At 43.6% G+C, this 17798-nt stretch overlaps 1 protein-coding gene across 1 annotated transcript in view; it reads right to left on the reverse strand.

Annotated features, from left to right (window-relative positions):
- The window catches only part of LOC140738278 (coiled-coil domain-containing protein 60-like), a 120269-nt gene that overhangs the window by 44196 nt on the left and 58275 nt on the right, over window positions 1-17798 (reverse strand). The window contains exons 5-6 of the mRNA XM_073065446.1: window positions 16260-16445; window positions 8094-8246 (exon numbers count right to left, since the gene is read on the reverse strand). Coding sequence (XP_072921547.1) covers window positions 8094-8246; window positions 16260-16445 — 339 coding nt within the window. The remainder of the gene's footprint in view (window positions 1-8093; window positions 8247-16259; window positions 16446-17798) is intronic.

Raw genomic sequence — 17798 nt, forward strand, 5'->3', positions numbered from 1 at the left:
CATGTTTTCTGTGGGTTCACTCTCCTGAAAGATGCTCTCATGTTGGCAACAGAGACTGAAATCACAGAGTCATCCAAGTCAGGGTGAGGGGAAATGGGTGCCTTGAAGGAAGGGTCAGGGTTTTTTCATCTGTGTTGCAACTAACTCCAGGCTCAGTTGAGGTGCGTGGTTAGACCAGGCCGTAGCGATAGAGGACCTAAACAAGGTGAGATAAGAAGGTATGAGGGATGATGGGCAGGGGAGGTGCTGGGAACAGGTGCATCGGGGAATGAAAATCTTAAAGGGGACCTGCTTGTATGAGGTTGAAGACATCAAACACAATGGCAGGAGATGGGATAAACCAGCTAGCTCCCCTTTAGCTGACTGAGACAGATTTTACATGCTGTGTTAAATCTCATTCTGTATGAGTAATCTGTGCTGTGTGCAGGCCACGTAAGTGCAGACTTATCTTAAATGCACAACAAATAAATATCCGCTGGGCATCAATAGCTCAGGTCACAGAGGACGCAATACCAGCTTGACCTTTGAGAACCATGGTCTGGTTTTGATTGAATTCTCTTGGGAAGCACCCAAAAGCATTGTACCACCTGATGATTTTCAAACTTAAAGTCTTCAAATTTTGTTTTATTCTCTGCATATGATTATATCTCAGAAGTAGAGAATTTGACTTCCAGGTTATCCATCAGTGAGAATTCTTCAGCCCGACTGGCTGGTCAGCCTGTTTGATGGTATCACAGATACTGGATTCCAGGCATTCCCCCAGTTGGCAGTGAAATGAAGTCAACATAGGGATTGGGAAATTGACACAACATCTTTCTGAATAACTTTCTTCCAGAACTTTGGTGAGCAGTCACTTACTGTCTGATTGCCAATTTGGGCTCATCAGAGGTTCTGGCCTGAGAATTCTATCAGAATCAGAATCAGGTTTATTAACACTGGCATATCTCGTGAAAGTTATTGTTTTGTGGCAACTGTACAGTGCAAGGCACAAAAATTTACGATAAGTTACAACATAAGAGTACAAGACATTGGAGCAGAATTATAAGCCATTCGGCCCATTGAGTCTGTTCCGCCACTTCATCATGGCTGATTTATTATCCCCCTCAACCCCGCTTCCCCGCCTTCTCCCTGTGACCTTTGACACCCTGACTAATCAAGAACCTATCAAGAGTGCAGAAGAGGAATAATGAAATGGTGTTTATGGGTTCACGGACCATTAAAAAATCTGATGGCAGTGGGGAAGAAGTGGGTACAGGTCCACAATCCCTTATCCAAAATCCTTGGGGCCAGTTGCATTTCGCAATTCAGAATTTTTCGGATTTCAGAATCCCTCCATATTGGTTCCGGGACTCCCCGCGGATACCAAAAAAACATGTATGCTCAAGTCCCTTATTTAACCTGGATCAGTGAGGGTGGACTTTAGGAGCCGGTGGAGCTCCAGACGTACGCACATCCTCCCGTATGCACATCTAGATTACTTATAATACCTAATACAATGTAAATGCTATGTAAATAGTTGTTATACTGTATTGTTTAGAGAATAATGACAAGAAGAATATTTTATTTCCAACAGAAACATTCAATAAAACATAAAAATATACAGCTTCAAACAAACCGAATCAAACACATGGTAAATGACCTATTGGAATATATGTAGAACGTCACTGTCACTACAAAACTACAGTAACTTGTCTTTCTGTTTCCTTAAATCATTTACAGTGGTAGTTCCGACTCCATATTCTTCAGTGAGATGCCGTACAGACACACCATGATCAAGCTTCTGCAATAACTCCACTTTCTGCGTTATTGATAATGATAGATGCTTCCTTCTCTTTTTCTCATTGTTACCCATAGGGGTATCTGCAGCTCTTTTGACATTTTCACAGTGAAATTAAACACAAAGTCTACAGAGAACACAAAATGTCAGCACGTGTAACCAGTACGAGCGCTGAGCCACAACTGACATCTGGCTAGTGCTGCCACGTCACACCTGAGTGACGTCAGCTGTTAGTGAAAAAAACTTTGGTTTTCGGAGCTGTTTGGATTTCAGAGTTTCGGACTTGGGATTGTGGACCTGTACTTCATCCCCAATGGTATTAAGTGGCACTGAGCTAGTTGTGGCATCTTTGGCTGTGTGGTTCAGACAGCTAACCAGGTACACTGGAGATTTGGAAGAGATTATTTCTGATTTAGAAGACTCAGGTAAATTTTTTTATGATACAACTGTCGCTACCAACTTGAGTGTAGTGTTTTTTTAAGGATTTAAATATTAAACATATTTTCATCTGTGCTGCTCATATCTTTCCCAGCATATATTTATTAGAGCAGTCCATGGCTTATCACCCACAGGTGCTTGAAGGATTGGTCTGATTCCTCCCATTCTCTGCCTGTCTGTACATTTCCATTTCCTTTCAAGACCGCTCTCCCTCATGGCACAGTTAAGATGTTCTGGGTACTGAATGCTTTTTAATCACTATTATATACTGTCATGGCACAGAATTATTATTTGGTACAAAGGCAGAGGGTGGTGGGAAATTAGGCAGGGATACACCGGCCTAGAACTAGGTCAAACTCAAAACAGCCATTATTACTAACCCTCCACTAAATTCCCATTAACATTCACATTCTCAGAAGGTTTAAATGGAGAATTCCACCTGTAAGGACTACCCAAAAATATCCACTCCTGTATGGACTTTGCACGTTCTCCCTGTAAACATCTGGGGCTTTCCTGTATGGTCTGCTTTCTTCCCATTTCCAGAGATATGTGGGTTGAAGGAGTTGATGCAAATCTGGGGAAAATGAAGTTGGGGATCATACAAGGTAATATAAATGTTTGGTAGTAGGCGTGGACTCAGTGGACTGAAGGGCATTTTTCTGTGCTGCATGGGTCTATAACTCTACTGAATTTAAAACTTTAACCACTGCCTTACCTCACATGAGCTATATACTCAGTCGTCATTTTATTAGGTACACCTGTACACCTGCTCGTTGATGCAAATATCTAATCAGCCAATCATATGAAAGCATCTCAGTGCATAAAACCATGTAGACATGGTCAAAAGGTCCAGTTGTTGTTCAACCATACATCAGAATGGGGAAATGTGATCTAAGTGCTTTTGACCGTGGAGTGATTGTTGATGCTAGATGGGGTGGCTTGAGTATCTCAGAAACTGGGATTCTTCATGCACAACAGTCTCTAGAGTTTACAGAGAATGGTGAAAGAAACAAAAAACATTGAGTGAGCAGCAGTTTTGCGGACGAGAATGCCTTGTTAAGGAGTGAGGTCTGAGGAGAATGGCCAGACTGATTCAAGCTGACAGGAAGGCAGCAGTAACTCAAATAACCATGCGTTACAACAGTAGTGTGCAGAAGAGCACCTCTAAATGTACAACATGCTCAACCTTGAAGTGTTTGGGGCACAGCAGCAGAACGTACAGGTGGTACCTAAAAAAGTGGCCACTGAGAGTACATTTGAGAGCACGGTCTACTAATTAAAAGAACTGACTACTGGCAGGATCAGTTAGTATGTGCCCAGATAAAATTATAAATCAGTTCTCTGTGAGGTTGTCATTGCCATCACATACTTCAAACATAAAGATGCAAAATTATTTCATTCTCAAATAAAGATGGTAAAAAAGGGCAATTAATGACAAACCAGCATAATTATGAACACAGACCTGCGAGATGATTAGAGCTGATTGTTCAAAAGGCAGAACCTCCAGTGTAATTAAAGCACTGATGAAGGACTCCACTTGCCAGATAAATAATGATACAGAGATTCAGCAAAACAGGCAAGCCTCATTTTGTTTTCAAAACTGTCATCATAACAAAATACACTTGGAAGGTTTAATGTTATAGTTTGGAAATTTATGTCCTATCATGAAAGATGTAACAGGTGGAGAAAGATTCTTACACAGTGCAAGTTCTGCATTTGAAAAGGTTTTCCAGTGTTTAAAAATATAAATGAGACAGAAAGATTTTTGCTATTATTTGCAAGATTTACTCATTATGTGCTTTAATAATTTTAGTACCTGTAATGTACACAAGAAGTTTTTCCACCATTAAAATTTCAGCTGGATCAAATATGGTAAGATAGGAGCATTATATGCATCGAACAACACACACAAAATACTGGTGGAACACAGCAGGCCAGGCAGCATCTATAGGGAGAAGCGCTGTCGACGTTTCGGACCGAGACCCTTCGTCAGGACTAACTGAAAGGAAAGATAGTAAGAGATTTGAAAGTAGTGGGGGGAGGGGGAAATGCGAAATGATAGGAGAAGACCGGAGGGGGTGGGATGAAGCTAAGAGCTGGAAAGGTGATTGGCAAAAGTGATACAGAGCTGGAGAAGGGAAAGGATCATGGGACGGGAGGCCTCAGGAGAAAGAAAGGGGGAGGGGAGCACCAGAGGGAGATGGAGAACAGACAGAGTGATGGGCAGAGAGAGAAAAGAAAAAATAGAGGACGGGTGAAAAAAATCTAAATATATCAGGGAAGGAGTAAGAAGGGGAGGAGGGGCATTAACAGAAGTTAGAGAAGTCAATGTTCATGCCATCAGGTTGGAGGCTACCCAGCCGGTATATAAGGTGTTGTTCCTCCAACCTGAGTGTGGCTTCATCTTGACAGTAGAAGAGGCCATGGATAGACATATCAGAATGGGAATGGGACGTTGAATTAAAATGTGTGGCCACTGGGAGATCCTGCTTTCTCTGGCGGACAGAGCGTAGGTGTTCAGCAAAACGGTCTCCCAGCATTATACACATACTGCGTAATGCACGTTGAGCTTGTTTTGAATCGAGAGAAAATTGTTTATTGCCATATTTTTGTAAGTGAAACGTGTCAGATTATTATTATTCTTTTTTAAAATCATATTTTATTAAATATAATTTGGGACACACAGGAAATGTACAGGTGAGGGCAATAACTTACAGAGCAACAGATGGAGAAGCAGAGTTCAGAAAGGAATAGTGAAATCAGCTACTTGCATCCAAAAAAGGTAAATGGGAAACATCTTAACAGCAAAAGACTAGAAATTTTGGAGGATAAGGAAATTTGAAGTCTAGGTACACATATGACTAAAGTATGATTTACATTCTCTGAAAGAGTGAACACCAGTAATAGTGTGGGAAAGAAGGTGTACAACATTGCAGTCCTCATCTGTTAGGACATCGATTATAAGAGTCAAAAAGTCATTTTGCAGTGGTAGAAAATTTTGCTTAGACTGCATTTAGAGTATTGAGCTTGGTTCCAGTTGCCCCATTATGGGCAGAATGTGTTGGTGGTGAAAAGGAGTAACGGATGTTATCTACATTAGGGAGTATTAGCTATAGGGTGAGGTTGGACAAAGTTGGATTGTTTACTCTGGAGCACGAAAGGCCGATAGAAATTTATGAAAGTACGATGGGCACTGATAAGGTAAGTAGTCTGAATATTTTCCTCAGGTTAGGAATGTCAACTACTACTGAGCCTCGGTTTGCCGTGAGAGGGGGGAGTGTATCGGAGGTAAGCAGAGCAGGTTTTTGCCGTGAGAGGGGGGAGAGTGTATAGGAGGTAAGCAGAGCAGGTTTTTGCCGTGAGAGGGGGGAAGTGTATCGGAAGTAAACAGAGCAGGTTTTTGCCGTGAGAGGGGGGAGAGTGTATAGGAGGTAAGCAGAGCAGGTTTTTGCCGTGAGAGGGGGGAGTGTATCGGAGGTAAACAGAGCAGGTTTTTGCCGTGAGAGGGGGGAGTGTATCGGAGGTAAACAGAGCAGGTTTTTGCTGTGAGAGGGGAGAGTGTATAGGAGGTAAGCAGAGCAGGTTTTTGCCGTGAGAGGGGGAAAGTGTATAGGAGGTAAACAGAGCAGGTTTTTGCTGTGAGAGGGGAGAGTGTATAGGAGGTAAGCAGAGCAGGTTTTTGCCGTGAGAGGGGAGAGTGTATAGGAGGTAAGCAGAGCAGGTTTTTGCCGTGAGAGGGGAGAGTGTATCGGAGGTAAGCAGAGCAGGTTTTTGGCGTGAGAGGGGGGAGTGTATCGGAGGTAAGCAGAGCAGGTTTTTGCCGTGAGAGGGGGAAAGTGTATCGGAGGTAAGCAGAGCAGGTTTTTGCCGTGAGAGGGGGGAGTGTATCGGAGGTAAGCAGAGCAGGTTTTTGCCGTGAGAGGGGGGAGAGTGTATCGGAGGTAAGCAGAGCAGGTTTTTGCCGTGAGAGGGGAAAGTGTATAGGAGGTAAGCAGAGCAGGTTTTTGCCGTGAGAGGGGAGAGTGTATAGGAGGTAAGCAGAGCAGGTTTTTGCCGTGAGAGGGGGAAAGTGTATCGGAGGTAAGCAGAGCAGGTTTTTGCCGTGAGAGGGGAGAGTGTATAGGAGGTAAACAGAGCAGGTTTTTGCCGTGAGAGGGGAGAGTGTATCGGAGGTAAGCAGAGCAGGTTTTTGCCGTGAGAGGGGGAAAGTGTATCGGAGGTAAGCAGAGCAGGTTTTTGCCGTGAGAGGGGGAAAGTGTATCGGAGGTAAGCAGAGCAGGTTTTTGCCGTGAGAGGGGAGAGTGTATAGGAGGTAAGCAGAGCAGGTTTTTGCCGTGAGAGGGGAGAGTGTATCGGAGGTAAGCAGAGCAGGTTTTTGCCGTGAGAGGGGGAAAGTGTATCGGAGGTAAGCAGAGCAGGTTTTTGCCGTGAGAGGGGAAAGTGTATAGGAGGTAAGCAGAGCAGGTTTTTGCCGTGAGAGGGGAGAGTGTATAGGAGGTAAGCAGAGCAGGTTTTTGCCGTGAGAGGGGGAAAGTGTATCGGAGGTAAGCAGAGCAGGTTTTTGCCGTGAGAGGGGAGAGTGTATAGGAGGTAAACAGAGCAGGTTTTTGCCGTGAGAGGGGAGAGTGTATCGGAGGTAAGCAGAGCAGGTTTTTGCCGTGAGAGGGGGAAAGTGTATCGGAGGTAAGCAGAGCAGGTTTTTGCCGTGAGAGGGGGAAAGTGTATCGGAGGTAAGCAGAGCAGGTTTTTGCCGTGAGAGGGGAGAGTGTATAGGAGGTAAGCAGAGCAGGTTTTTGCCGTGAGAGGGGAGAGTGTATCGGAGGTAAGCAGAGCAGGTTTTTGCCGTGAGAGGGGGAAAGTGTATCGGAGGTAAGCAGAGCAGGTTTTTGCCGTGAGAGGGGGAAAGTGTATAGGAGGTAAACAGAGCAGGTTTTTGCTGTGAGAGGGGAGAGTGTATAGGAGGTAAGCAGAGCAGGTTTTTGCTGTGAGAGGGGAGAGTGTATCGGAGGTAAGCAGAGCAGGTTTTTGCCGTGAGAGGGGAGAGTGTATTGGAGGTAAGCAGAGCAGGTTTTTGCCGTGAGAGGGGGAAAGTGTATCGGAGGTAAGCAGAGCAGGTTTTTGCCGTGAGAGGGGGAAAGTGTATAGGAGGTAAACAGAGCAGGTTTTTGCTGTGAGAGGGGAGAGTGTATAGGAGGTAAGCAGAGCAGGTTTTTGCTGTGAGAGGGGAGAGTGTATCGGAGGTAAGCAGAGCAGGTTTTTGCCGTGAGAGGGGAGAGTGTATCGGAGGTAAGCAGAGCAGGTTTTTGCCGTGAGAGGGGGAAAGTGTATCAGAGGTAAGCAGAGCAGGTTTTTGCCGTGAGAGGGGGAAAGTGTATAGGAGGTAAACAGAGCAGGTTTTTGCTGTGAGAGGGGAGAGTGTATAGGAGGTAAGCAGAGCAGGTTTTTGCCGTGAGAGGGGAGAGTGTATAGGAGGTAAACAGAGCAGGTTTTTGCTGTGAGAGGGGAGAGTGTATAGGAGGTAAGCAGAGCAGGTTTTTTTTACATGGATGTTCGTATGTGACTGGAATGTTTGGTGATGGAGGAAAGTGGAATTTGAGGCACTTAGACATGCAGGGACTGGAGTGATATGGATGGTGTGAAGGCAGAAGTGATTAGTTTAGTTTGGCAACATAGATGGCACTGTCAGTTTGTACTACACTGTTGTATGTTCTCTGAATGTACAAAACTTAAAGCACTAAAGTACAGTGGATGTTCAACTCAAGGGAAAACACATCCACCATGTTAGATGTATTGACTGGTTCAGCATGTAGAGATTAGTTAAGTAGCTTTGTTACATAATGCACATGGTCACAACTGTATTATTTAGAGTTATACTCACATATCTTCTTCTGTAAATCTGGTTGATATCAAACTACAATGTACTGGAGTGTAGGGTCGGGCAGTAACATTCTTTCCTTTTCTAGATGCCTTTTGGGAGTGGCGCTGAACTGTTTTCAAGTGCACTGACAGGACTGGTTCGGTTTTGAAAAACCTGCACAAAACACCAACACGTAAAAATAAGAGCACAGGCTACTACCACCAGAATGCAGATCTGACCTGTAGATCAGTAGGAATAGGTCACAGACTTCAAGGTTAACTCTGCTTTTCTTTTCACAGATGCCAGCTGATTTGCTAAATATTTCTAACATTTTCCATTTCCGATAGAATGACTGGTTTTCATCAATGCACCATCAAAAGGTTCCTATCCGGATACATCAAAGCTTGTTATGGCAACTGCTGTACCCCTCACCACAAGAAAATGCCGAGAGTTGAGAGCTGCAGCTCAGTAAGTACGTCATGAAAACAAGCCTTCCTTCCATGGAATTCTCACAGACTCTGTAAAACAGCCAGAATCAAAGAATCCATCCATGCTGGACATTCTCTCTTCTCCTTCCTCCCATCGGACAGAAGACACAAAGCCTGAAACCGCTATCATTAGGCTCAAGGACAGCTTCTTTCCCGCTTGCTATGAATATCGAATGGCTTCCAATAAAACAAGATGGCGTCTTGACTTCAGAAAATATATCATTGTGATCTTGTACTTCATTGTCTACCTGTACTGCACTTTCTCTGTACTGTAACACTTTATTCTGCACTCTATTATTGTTTAACCTTGTACGTTTCATGCTCTGCCTTGATAAATGTGACTATAATAGCTAACTTACCAATTTATTGCAGCCAGAATGGTTGATAGACAGATAGATACCTTATTGATCCCAAAGGAAATGACAGTGGCACAGTAGTATTACAAGTTCAAGTATTCATTCAGCATTAACAATACCAAGAAAGTTTGTTGGATGCTGTGTTTGAATTCACTCTGGTGTTGATAATGCTGGTTTCCCATTTTCAGTAGTCACTATTTGCTAGTTGATGGACAGGTACTGTAGAAATGCTGCCACCATTTTCTCATAAATCGCAATGCATGTGATAACAAGACTAAAGCTTCTGAGATTTTCAGGAGTGCGAACAGCTGAAAGACAGCTCTGTGTATGGACTGGAAAGATGAAACAAGGCTAGATCTCAGATTTTCAAAGGATGGCCGTTGATGGACTAACAACTTCTTATTCCACATTTGCCAGCAGTCTTACTGAATCACCTCACTCAAGTAATGCATTTAGTAACTTGTTTCACACAGAACAACTTAACATAAAAGTATTTTACACAAAATGGTGGAGGAACTCAGCAGGTCAGGCAACAGGAGGAATAAACAGTCAACCTTTTGGGCCAAGACTCCTCATCAGGAACACTGAGTCTGGATAATTGGGATCATGGACAGCAAGGGGAATTGAACCCTGACCATTGATTACTGACCGTTAGCACTGTTGTAGCATTATGCTAATCATTACACTATTGTGCCAGAACAGAAGGTCAAACAGTATCTATAGAGGGAAATAAACAGTCGACATTATGGGCCGAGACCCTTCATCAGGATGGGAAAGGAAGGTGGCAGAAGCCAGTATAAGAAGATGGGGGGCAGGGGGAGGATAGCTTTAATTTGTTCGATTGAGTTGATGGAAAGAACACACGACTAAAATCTTTACATACATCTGGAATGTCAATGACATTGCTGAGGCTCAACTGTAACTTTAACTCAACAAACTGAGCTGTAAGTATCCCTGCTTTCAGCCAGGAGAAGATGGCATTGGCAAAGGGCCTGGGTCCAGATGAAAAGCATTTATTTTAATATATCCACACAACTGATGAGATGCAACTCCACAAGCTTACTGTGGACATAGTTGAAACTTTGTTAGCTTGAGGAAAGAACAACACATCTTCATTCAATACACACAAGGTGCTGGAGGAGCTCAGCAGCATCTATAGAAAAGAGTAAGCAGTCAACGTTTCAGTCCAAGACCCTTCTTCAGGCCTGAGAGGGAGGGAAGAGATGCCTCAATTAAGACCCAAAATGTCGACTGTCCTCTTTTCCATTGATGCTACCTGACCTGCTGAGTTCCTTCAGCACTTTGTGTGTGTTGCTTTGGATTTCCAGCACTTGCAGATTTTTTCACATTTGCATCTTCAGTCAAGGCCTGTTACAGCCCTCAATTCAATATCTACAGTACTTAATAGTCTTTCCTATTTCCAGTCACCCACCTCCTGAACTAACTCTTTTTTTTTTCTCCTCAGATGCTGCCTGACCTGCTGGGTTTTTCCAGCATTCTCCATTTGCAGCAACTGCAGTATTTTGCTTCTTTCAAATCTGAACATGAGAACACTTATTTATCTGGAGCCAAAAGAGGCTGCAGCTGGAATCTGGCACAGAAAGACGCGAGGATCATGCAGCCGGCCGCGGGCAACTGTTGCCATGCCTCTAGTGCCAACATAGCTTGCCCACAATCCTAACCCGGACATGTGGAAGGAAACCAGAGCACCTGGAGGAATCCCATACGGTCACCAAGAGAACGTCCAAACTCCTTACAGGCAGAAGTGGGAATCAAACCCCAATCAGTGATCATAGACACTGTAAAATGATTGTGCTAACTGCTGCAGCACTGCGCCTCTATCCCAGTCCTCTACGTATAGGGTGGGATACAGGATTTTAGGTGATAGTTGGGACCAGATGAAGGGGGAATGATGGGAAATGGTACAAAAGGGTTGGGAAAGGTGAACAAAAGTAGACAAAAAGAAGGCAGATGTATGTGGGAGGAGGACATAGACAGTGTGAGGCCCCTCCCTAACTGCCTGCTGAGAGGAATAATGTTATACGGACAGCCATGGTCTCCACCCCATCACAGACATTTCCATTCCATCTCTTTCCCCTCTGCAGCTCAAAATACACTGCCATTCTTACTTTTCCAATTCTGTTGAAGGGCTACCAGCTCTCAGTGTTGACTCTGCTTCTTCCCCTTACAGATGCTGTCCGGCATGCCAAGTAAGTGCAGCGTTTTCTGTATATGCTGATTTTAGAACCCATCACCAAGGAGAAGCTAGGCTAACAAGGGCCCATACAGGCACTGGTATTAAGTATCTCCACTGCCCACTTGAAATGGTAAAGTTCTGAGGTCACAGCACCAGGCTGCTGCCGCTGGAAAAGAATTATTTTCAACTAAAGGTACACGGAGAGGTTATGCTTATGAGCGGGTGGATTTACAGGTACATTTGTCCAGTGAGGACTGCATTTTTGTACTCTTCTGCAATTTATTTAAATAATTTCTGCATGTTGGTTTTAATTGAATTTCAGCGCCAACCAAGAAAAGGCGGCTTACGACCTGGGCTGGTCCCCAAGATCCAGTAAGATTTGCTTTTTCTCTGGCCCTGGTTTCTTCACGTTAAAGAGCCTGAGCCCTTTTTAATCTATTCGGCACCTTCACCTGAATGCAAACCGTTTCGTAAGCATTGAAAAAATGTTCAGACTTCTGTGGACTGCACATAATAAATGGCCATCATGAGGAATAAGGCTATCACAGAGGTGCTTAGTGAAAACTAAAACTGCTGCTCAACATCATTTGTGGGATTAAGGGGTTTAGTCAAATGATTTAGAAAGCCTTTGGTATTTCAATGTTTGGTGGGTAATCCTGATCTCTGGTGTAGGTCCACACTGAGTGCAGTGTGGGAGAAAAGTATAATATCAATTTCCTAAAAGATCCATGGTGTCTCTCTCTGAGGCTTAGCTAACATCATTCACTTCAAGTTCACATTAAGCTGAGGCTTTACAGATTAAAAGGCAGCAATCAGCTGTATCGAAGAGTTACTGCAGGTTGGGAGAGAATTGCGGTAAGTCTTGAATTTAAATCAAGAGGTTCGTAAAACAGGCAATAGCAACTAATGGTGTGCCTGAATTTACAGGATAAATTATTACTCTGTACAAGGCAGCATGGGCTTTGCTTTAGTAAAATGGGAGGCAGGTGGGGTGGTGGTAAAGGACACAAAAAACCAGAGGAGGAGGGGAAGTAAAATGTAGACACACGAGACTGCGGATACAGCAAACCTGTGCTAAGGCCTTAGGCACAAACAGTATATATAGCTAGACTTTTACACAGTATTTTTATGTATTGAACTGTACTGTTGCCACACAAAAAAAATCACGACAGCTGTGAGTGACGTAAACCTGACACCTGATCTGGGTCTCTATCGTGGACAGAGATTGGGAAGGGGGCAGGGAGAGGGAATCATGGTTGGGAAAAAGGGAAGGGAGAGGGGAGGGAGCGGGAAGCCCGAAGAGACATTCTGTAATGATCAATAAACTGATTGTTTGGAATGAAATGACCTTGCCTGGTGTCTCAGGGCTGGGTGTGTCCGCACCTGGGCCAAACCACCTCCCCTGCCCACCACCATCCTTGGCACTTCTTCTCTGCCACGTGTCCCACACCCTTCCCGCAGTGGCCCACCCTCACCATTCCCAACATCCTTTGTTCCTGCTGGATCTTAGGCACCCTGACAATATATATTTACACCTAAGATTTCTGCACAGGACTGCAAATGGCACTGGAGGAACTCAGCAGCGAACTAGAGGTAAAAAGACAGATGAGACCTTTCATCAGCATGTTCTTCACATTTCTAGAGCCAATAGACTAACAATGAAGGGTGCTCATTGTTAAGTTACAGCAATTGAAACAAATTGTTTTCTCAGTTATGATAATTTTTTGTTAAAGCTATAGGTACTGCCGTTGGTAAGTGACCAATACTGACAGAACACTGGGAAACTAACAGGAACTATGTGCTGTAGGAGTAAAGGCCTCCACGTGGTACAGTATATAATGAACATATCGTCATGAACAACTGGTCCCTGCACAGCAAACCATAAGCTGCTCCCAAAGCCTAAACCTCACAGCCAGGTTTTTATCACCCCAGCGCAACAAGAAGGCAACCAGGAGATTTAGAGCACTGGAATCATTTACTTCCATCCAGCGCCGGTAAAGAATCAGTTTTGTGAAAGTTGGCAGCTTGTACAGCGCAGATCACCCTTCCCGTGACTGCACAGTCACGCCTTGGCTCGAAGCAACTTGGTGACTCAGAGGAAGAGTCTGCTCACCAAACCAGTAATTAAGTGTGGTGCTAAAATAATACTAATTGCTGATCTGAAGGATAATGAAGCACCATCTGTGCAGGATATGCCTGGAAGACAAACAAGAATCTCGAAAAGTTTGGCACTAACATCCCAATCTCAATGTGATTAAGCAACACACAGGATCCAAATTCCATCACACGATATTATGAACAGTTAAGTGTGAATTGTTAGCATCTTATTAAAGTATAGGGTACTACTATGTGGGAAGATGAAGGAAATATTTAACCCTTGCAGTATTTATTGCTCATTTTTATTTGTCCTGGCCAGCTTCTTGACCTGCTGCTGATTATCTGGCGAAGGGGTTTCCACACTACTGTAGGGGAGTGATTCCAGGATTTACACCCGGTTACAATGAAAGACTGGCAATGTATTTCGAAGTCAGGATGTGTGGGAATTGGAGGCGTCCACATCCACAGAGAGCATTCTAACTGGTTGCAGCACTGCCTGGTATGGAGGGGCCACTATGCAGGATTGGGAAAAAAAAGCTGCAGAACATTGTAAACTCAACTAGCTCCATTATGGGCACTAGCCTCCCCATCATCGAGGACACCTTTAAAAGACAAATACCTCAAAAAGGTGGCTTCCTTCATGAGGAATCCCCATCACCAAGGACATACCTTCTTCTTCTTATTACCATCAAGGACAAGGTATTTGATAGGAGCCTGGACACACACACTCAACACCTCAGGAACACCTTTTTCCCCTCCACCATCAATTTCTGAATAGACAATGAACCCATGAACATCACCTCACTACTTTCCCCTCTCTTTTGCACTACTTAATTTATTTTTCCTTATATATACTTAATGTAATTTATAGTATGTATTGCAGGGTACTGCTGCCACAGAATAACAAATTTCATGACATGTGCCAGTGATACAAAATATGATTCTGATTTTGATTCTGAGCTGATCCTTCTTGTTGGCAGAGATTGCAGGTTTATGATGAGCTATGGAACAAGCCCCAGTGAGTTACCATAGAACATTTTGTACATGACACATACTGCAGCCAAGGTTTCGCGTTTGATATATTATCATTGTCATTTGTACCAAGGTATAGTGGAAAAATTATCTTGCATACAGTTCTTAGAGATTAACTCATTACCTGGTGAATTGGGCTAGAATAAGGTAAAATAGTAACAAAAAAGTGCAATGCAGGTAAGCAATGAAGTGCAAGATCATGACAATGTCAAGAGTCCATGTTATTGTACAAGAGTTCTGTTCAGGAGTCTAATAACAGTGGGATATAAGCTGTCCTTGAGCCTGATAGTACATATTTTCATGCTTTTGTATCCCCTGCCTCAATGGGAGGGGGAGAAGAGAGAATGTTTGGGGGTGGGAGGTTGGTGAGGTCTTTAATTCTGCGGATTGTTTTGTGAGGCAGTGGAAGTGTGGGCAGACTCCATAGAGGGGAGGTTGGCCTCTGTGATTTACCGAGATGTCTCCACAACCCTCTGCAGTTTCTTGTGGTTTCTGCAGCGCAAGCTGTGATGCCTGCAGAAAGAAAGTTTTCGATGACACAGAAATAAAAATTGGTAAAAGTCAACAGGAACATGCCGAATTTCTTTAGCCTCCTGAGGACATAGAGGGGTTGGTGAATGCTTGTGGTCATGTAGTTGGACCAGGACAGCTGTGTAGGTGGTAGAACACATGAATCTCAGAGAGGTGGACAGGGTACCAATCAAGCTGCTTACCTTGTCAAGTTTCCTGGGTGTTGGCAGAGCTGCACTTTTCTAAACCAGTGGAGACTGTTCTCTGCAAATACTCAGGAAACTTCACAGCATCCAGGACAAAACAACTTCCAATCCTGGTGAGCTTTGTGGAAAGTTTTGGGAGTCAGACAACGGAGTCTGATACACAGCCACTGACCAAATCCTGCAGGTCACAGTGGCAATATGACCTGTCCAGTTACAGTATATCTTTGGTCAACAGTGAAACCCCAACTCCCAAAATTTTACCCAGGAGTTTAAAAATGGAAGACCTATCATTTCACCCAGACACTCAGAATGAAGAAAACAATTAGTGTGGAAACTATGCTCCAAACCACTGAAGGGGAACATTCACTTGCCTTTAGCTAACACAGTCTTTGACATTTTTCAAACTTTTGCATGGCTCATTGTGGGATAATGAAACACAATGTGCAGAAGACACAAAATAAACACAGTATATGACCACATCTATGTGCTTACGTTCTACGAAGAAGGAGAAAGAAGGGAGTGCGCTTTTTAATAGATCATCTTTAGAACAAAAAAGATCCTAAATTTATTTCAGTTGAAAAACATGCATATGCAGGTAAACTTCATTTCTGTCACTATAAGCATTGAAACTGACAACCTTTCTGCCAGATTCCAATCAATATTCCTCATAAAGTTTACACTCAGTGGCCAATATAACAGTTCCACCAGTACACCTGCTCGTTAATGCAAATCAGCCAATCACGTGGCAGCAACTCAATGCGTAAAAGCGTGCAGCCATAGTCAAGGCGTTCAATAGCCTGACCAAACATCAGAACGGGGAAGAAATGTAACCTAAGCCTCTTTGACCATGGAAAGATTGTTGGTGTCAGATGGAGTGGTTTGAGTATCTCAGAAACTGCTGATCTCCTGGGAATTTTATGCACAGCAGTCTCTGGAGTTTATGGGGAAATAGTGTGAAAAACTAAAAAATACATCCAGTGAGAGGCAGTTCTGTGGGCAAAAACGCTTTGTTAGTGAGGGGGGTCAGAGGAGAATGGTCAGACCGGTTCAAACTGATGGGAAGGCAACAACAACGTAAATAAGCATGTGTTACAACAGTGGTATGCAGAAGAGCATCTCTGAATGCACGGCAGAAGACCATGAACATACACTTATTGGCAACTTTATGAGGTACAGGAGGTACCTAATAATGTAGTCACTGAGTGTATAATGGCAAAGAATGGATGTACAACAATGAAATTTCCATAGGAATGGAATCTATCAAAATAGCCTCAGGGAGCTCAAAGTTTGCAAACACCAACCTTTTCTCTACATCCTGCTCTTCCTCAGAGTCCTCATCTGAAGAGAACTTTGGAGGCTGCCATGCGGTTTTGCGTTTCTCTATCCGTTTCCTCTGTTCCCTCAGTTGTGCAGTTTCTTTCTCCTTCTCTTCTCTCTTCAGTCTCCTGAAGAAACCTTGCCCTTGTTTCGCTGTGTTGACCAACTGCCTGACAAATAAGAGCATGATGTATCAGGATTAAGTTTAGAATCTCTCTGCACACCTCACTGAACCGAAACCCACCAAGCAGCCAAATATTGTGCATAAATTACCCTCCAGGAAGGATGTCTTTGTTGCCACAATAAATGTCATTATAGTTCTATATTGTGTTCCTGTTTTATTTTTACACACAAACACAAGAGATTCTGTAGATGTTGGAAATCCAGAGTAACACACACAAAATGCTGGAGAACTCAGCAGGCCAGGCAGCGTCTATGGAGAGGAATAAAGAGTTAACATTTTGGGCTGAATAAAAAGGTGCGGGGGTGGGGGTGGTGAGGGAAAGGAGCACATGATAAGCTGCAACCGCAATAAATGACATCTGAAAAAGTCATACCAGTACAGGCACTGGCATCAGTGAAACCCCTAAGAACTGAATGATGTTGGCAACTTGCACATTTTTAACTTTCAATAATGACTTCTCTTGAAATATTTAGACTAAGTTCATGAGCAAAATGCGGTTTGATACCTGTCCGCATTTTGAAGCAGCCCAGAACCTAACCCCCACAGCACTGCAATTTCAGGGGATTTAGTGTGAGGAGACTTGAATCACTTCTCTTTTTCCCTGATGCACTGATAATCACATTAAAACACTCAAAGTAAAATCTTAGGGATTCTTCATCATCAAAGGCATTCAGAAAGCCAGTGTGAATTAGATGGAAAATAAGTCAAATCAGGAGTTTTCTCTCTCCATCCACTGTAAAGGGGTTTGCAGAAAACACTCTGCTGGAGGATCTCAGCAGGATGAGCTGCAGAATTGTTGGTGTTTGGATTGAGACCCTGCATCAGGACTGACATTGGAGAGGGAAGGTAGGCAGTATAATGGGGAGAGAAGGAGAGGTGAGTAATCGCTGATGTGTCACGCACTTGTATCTAATGGTGGAATCCCTCCCCAGTTTTTTTCCCCAAACCCTGTTCTAAGATGACTAAATATTTGCCACTCTCTTCTGCATGTAGATGTTCACTCTTTCAACTAACAGAGATTCTTCTTCTGTGAAAGAACTGATCTAAGTAAACTATTGTCCCAGCTCAGACTTGACTTAATTGGTGACAACCTTTGATATGGTCCTGTAATCCTCAATCTGACAGTAATATGGGTCATCCAATTTTGATTTCATCCATCTCCCTCTTCTACTAGTAGCTGAGCATGTAGATGCCCCTCCTTATAGATCCTGCCTTGCTGCCTGCTAGATGTACGGTAGACTTCCAGCAGGTCTAGGATAATCAAATCCCACACAGCCAGTGAAGCATCACCTTCAAAAGCTTTATTCACCTTGAAGGAACAGATAGACAATGTCAACTT

This window comes from Hemitrygon akajei, chromosome 14 (genome assembly GCF_048418815.1).
Source record: "Hemitrygon akajei chromosome 14, sHemAka1.3, whole genome shotgun sequence".
Taxonomy (NCBI): Eukaryota; Metazoa; Chordata; class Chondrichthyes; order Myliobatiformes; family Dasyatidae; genus Hemitrygon; species Hemitrygon akajei.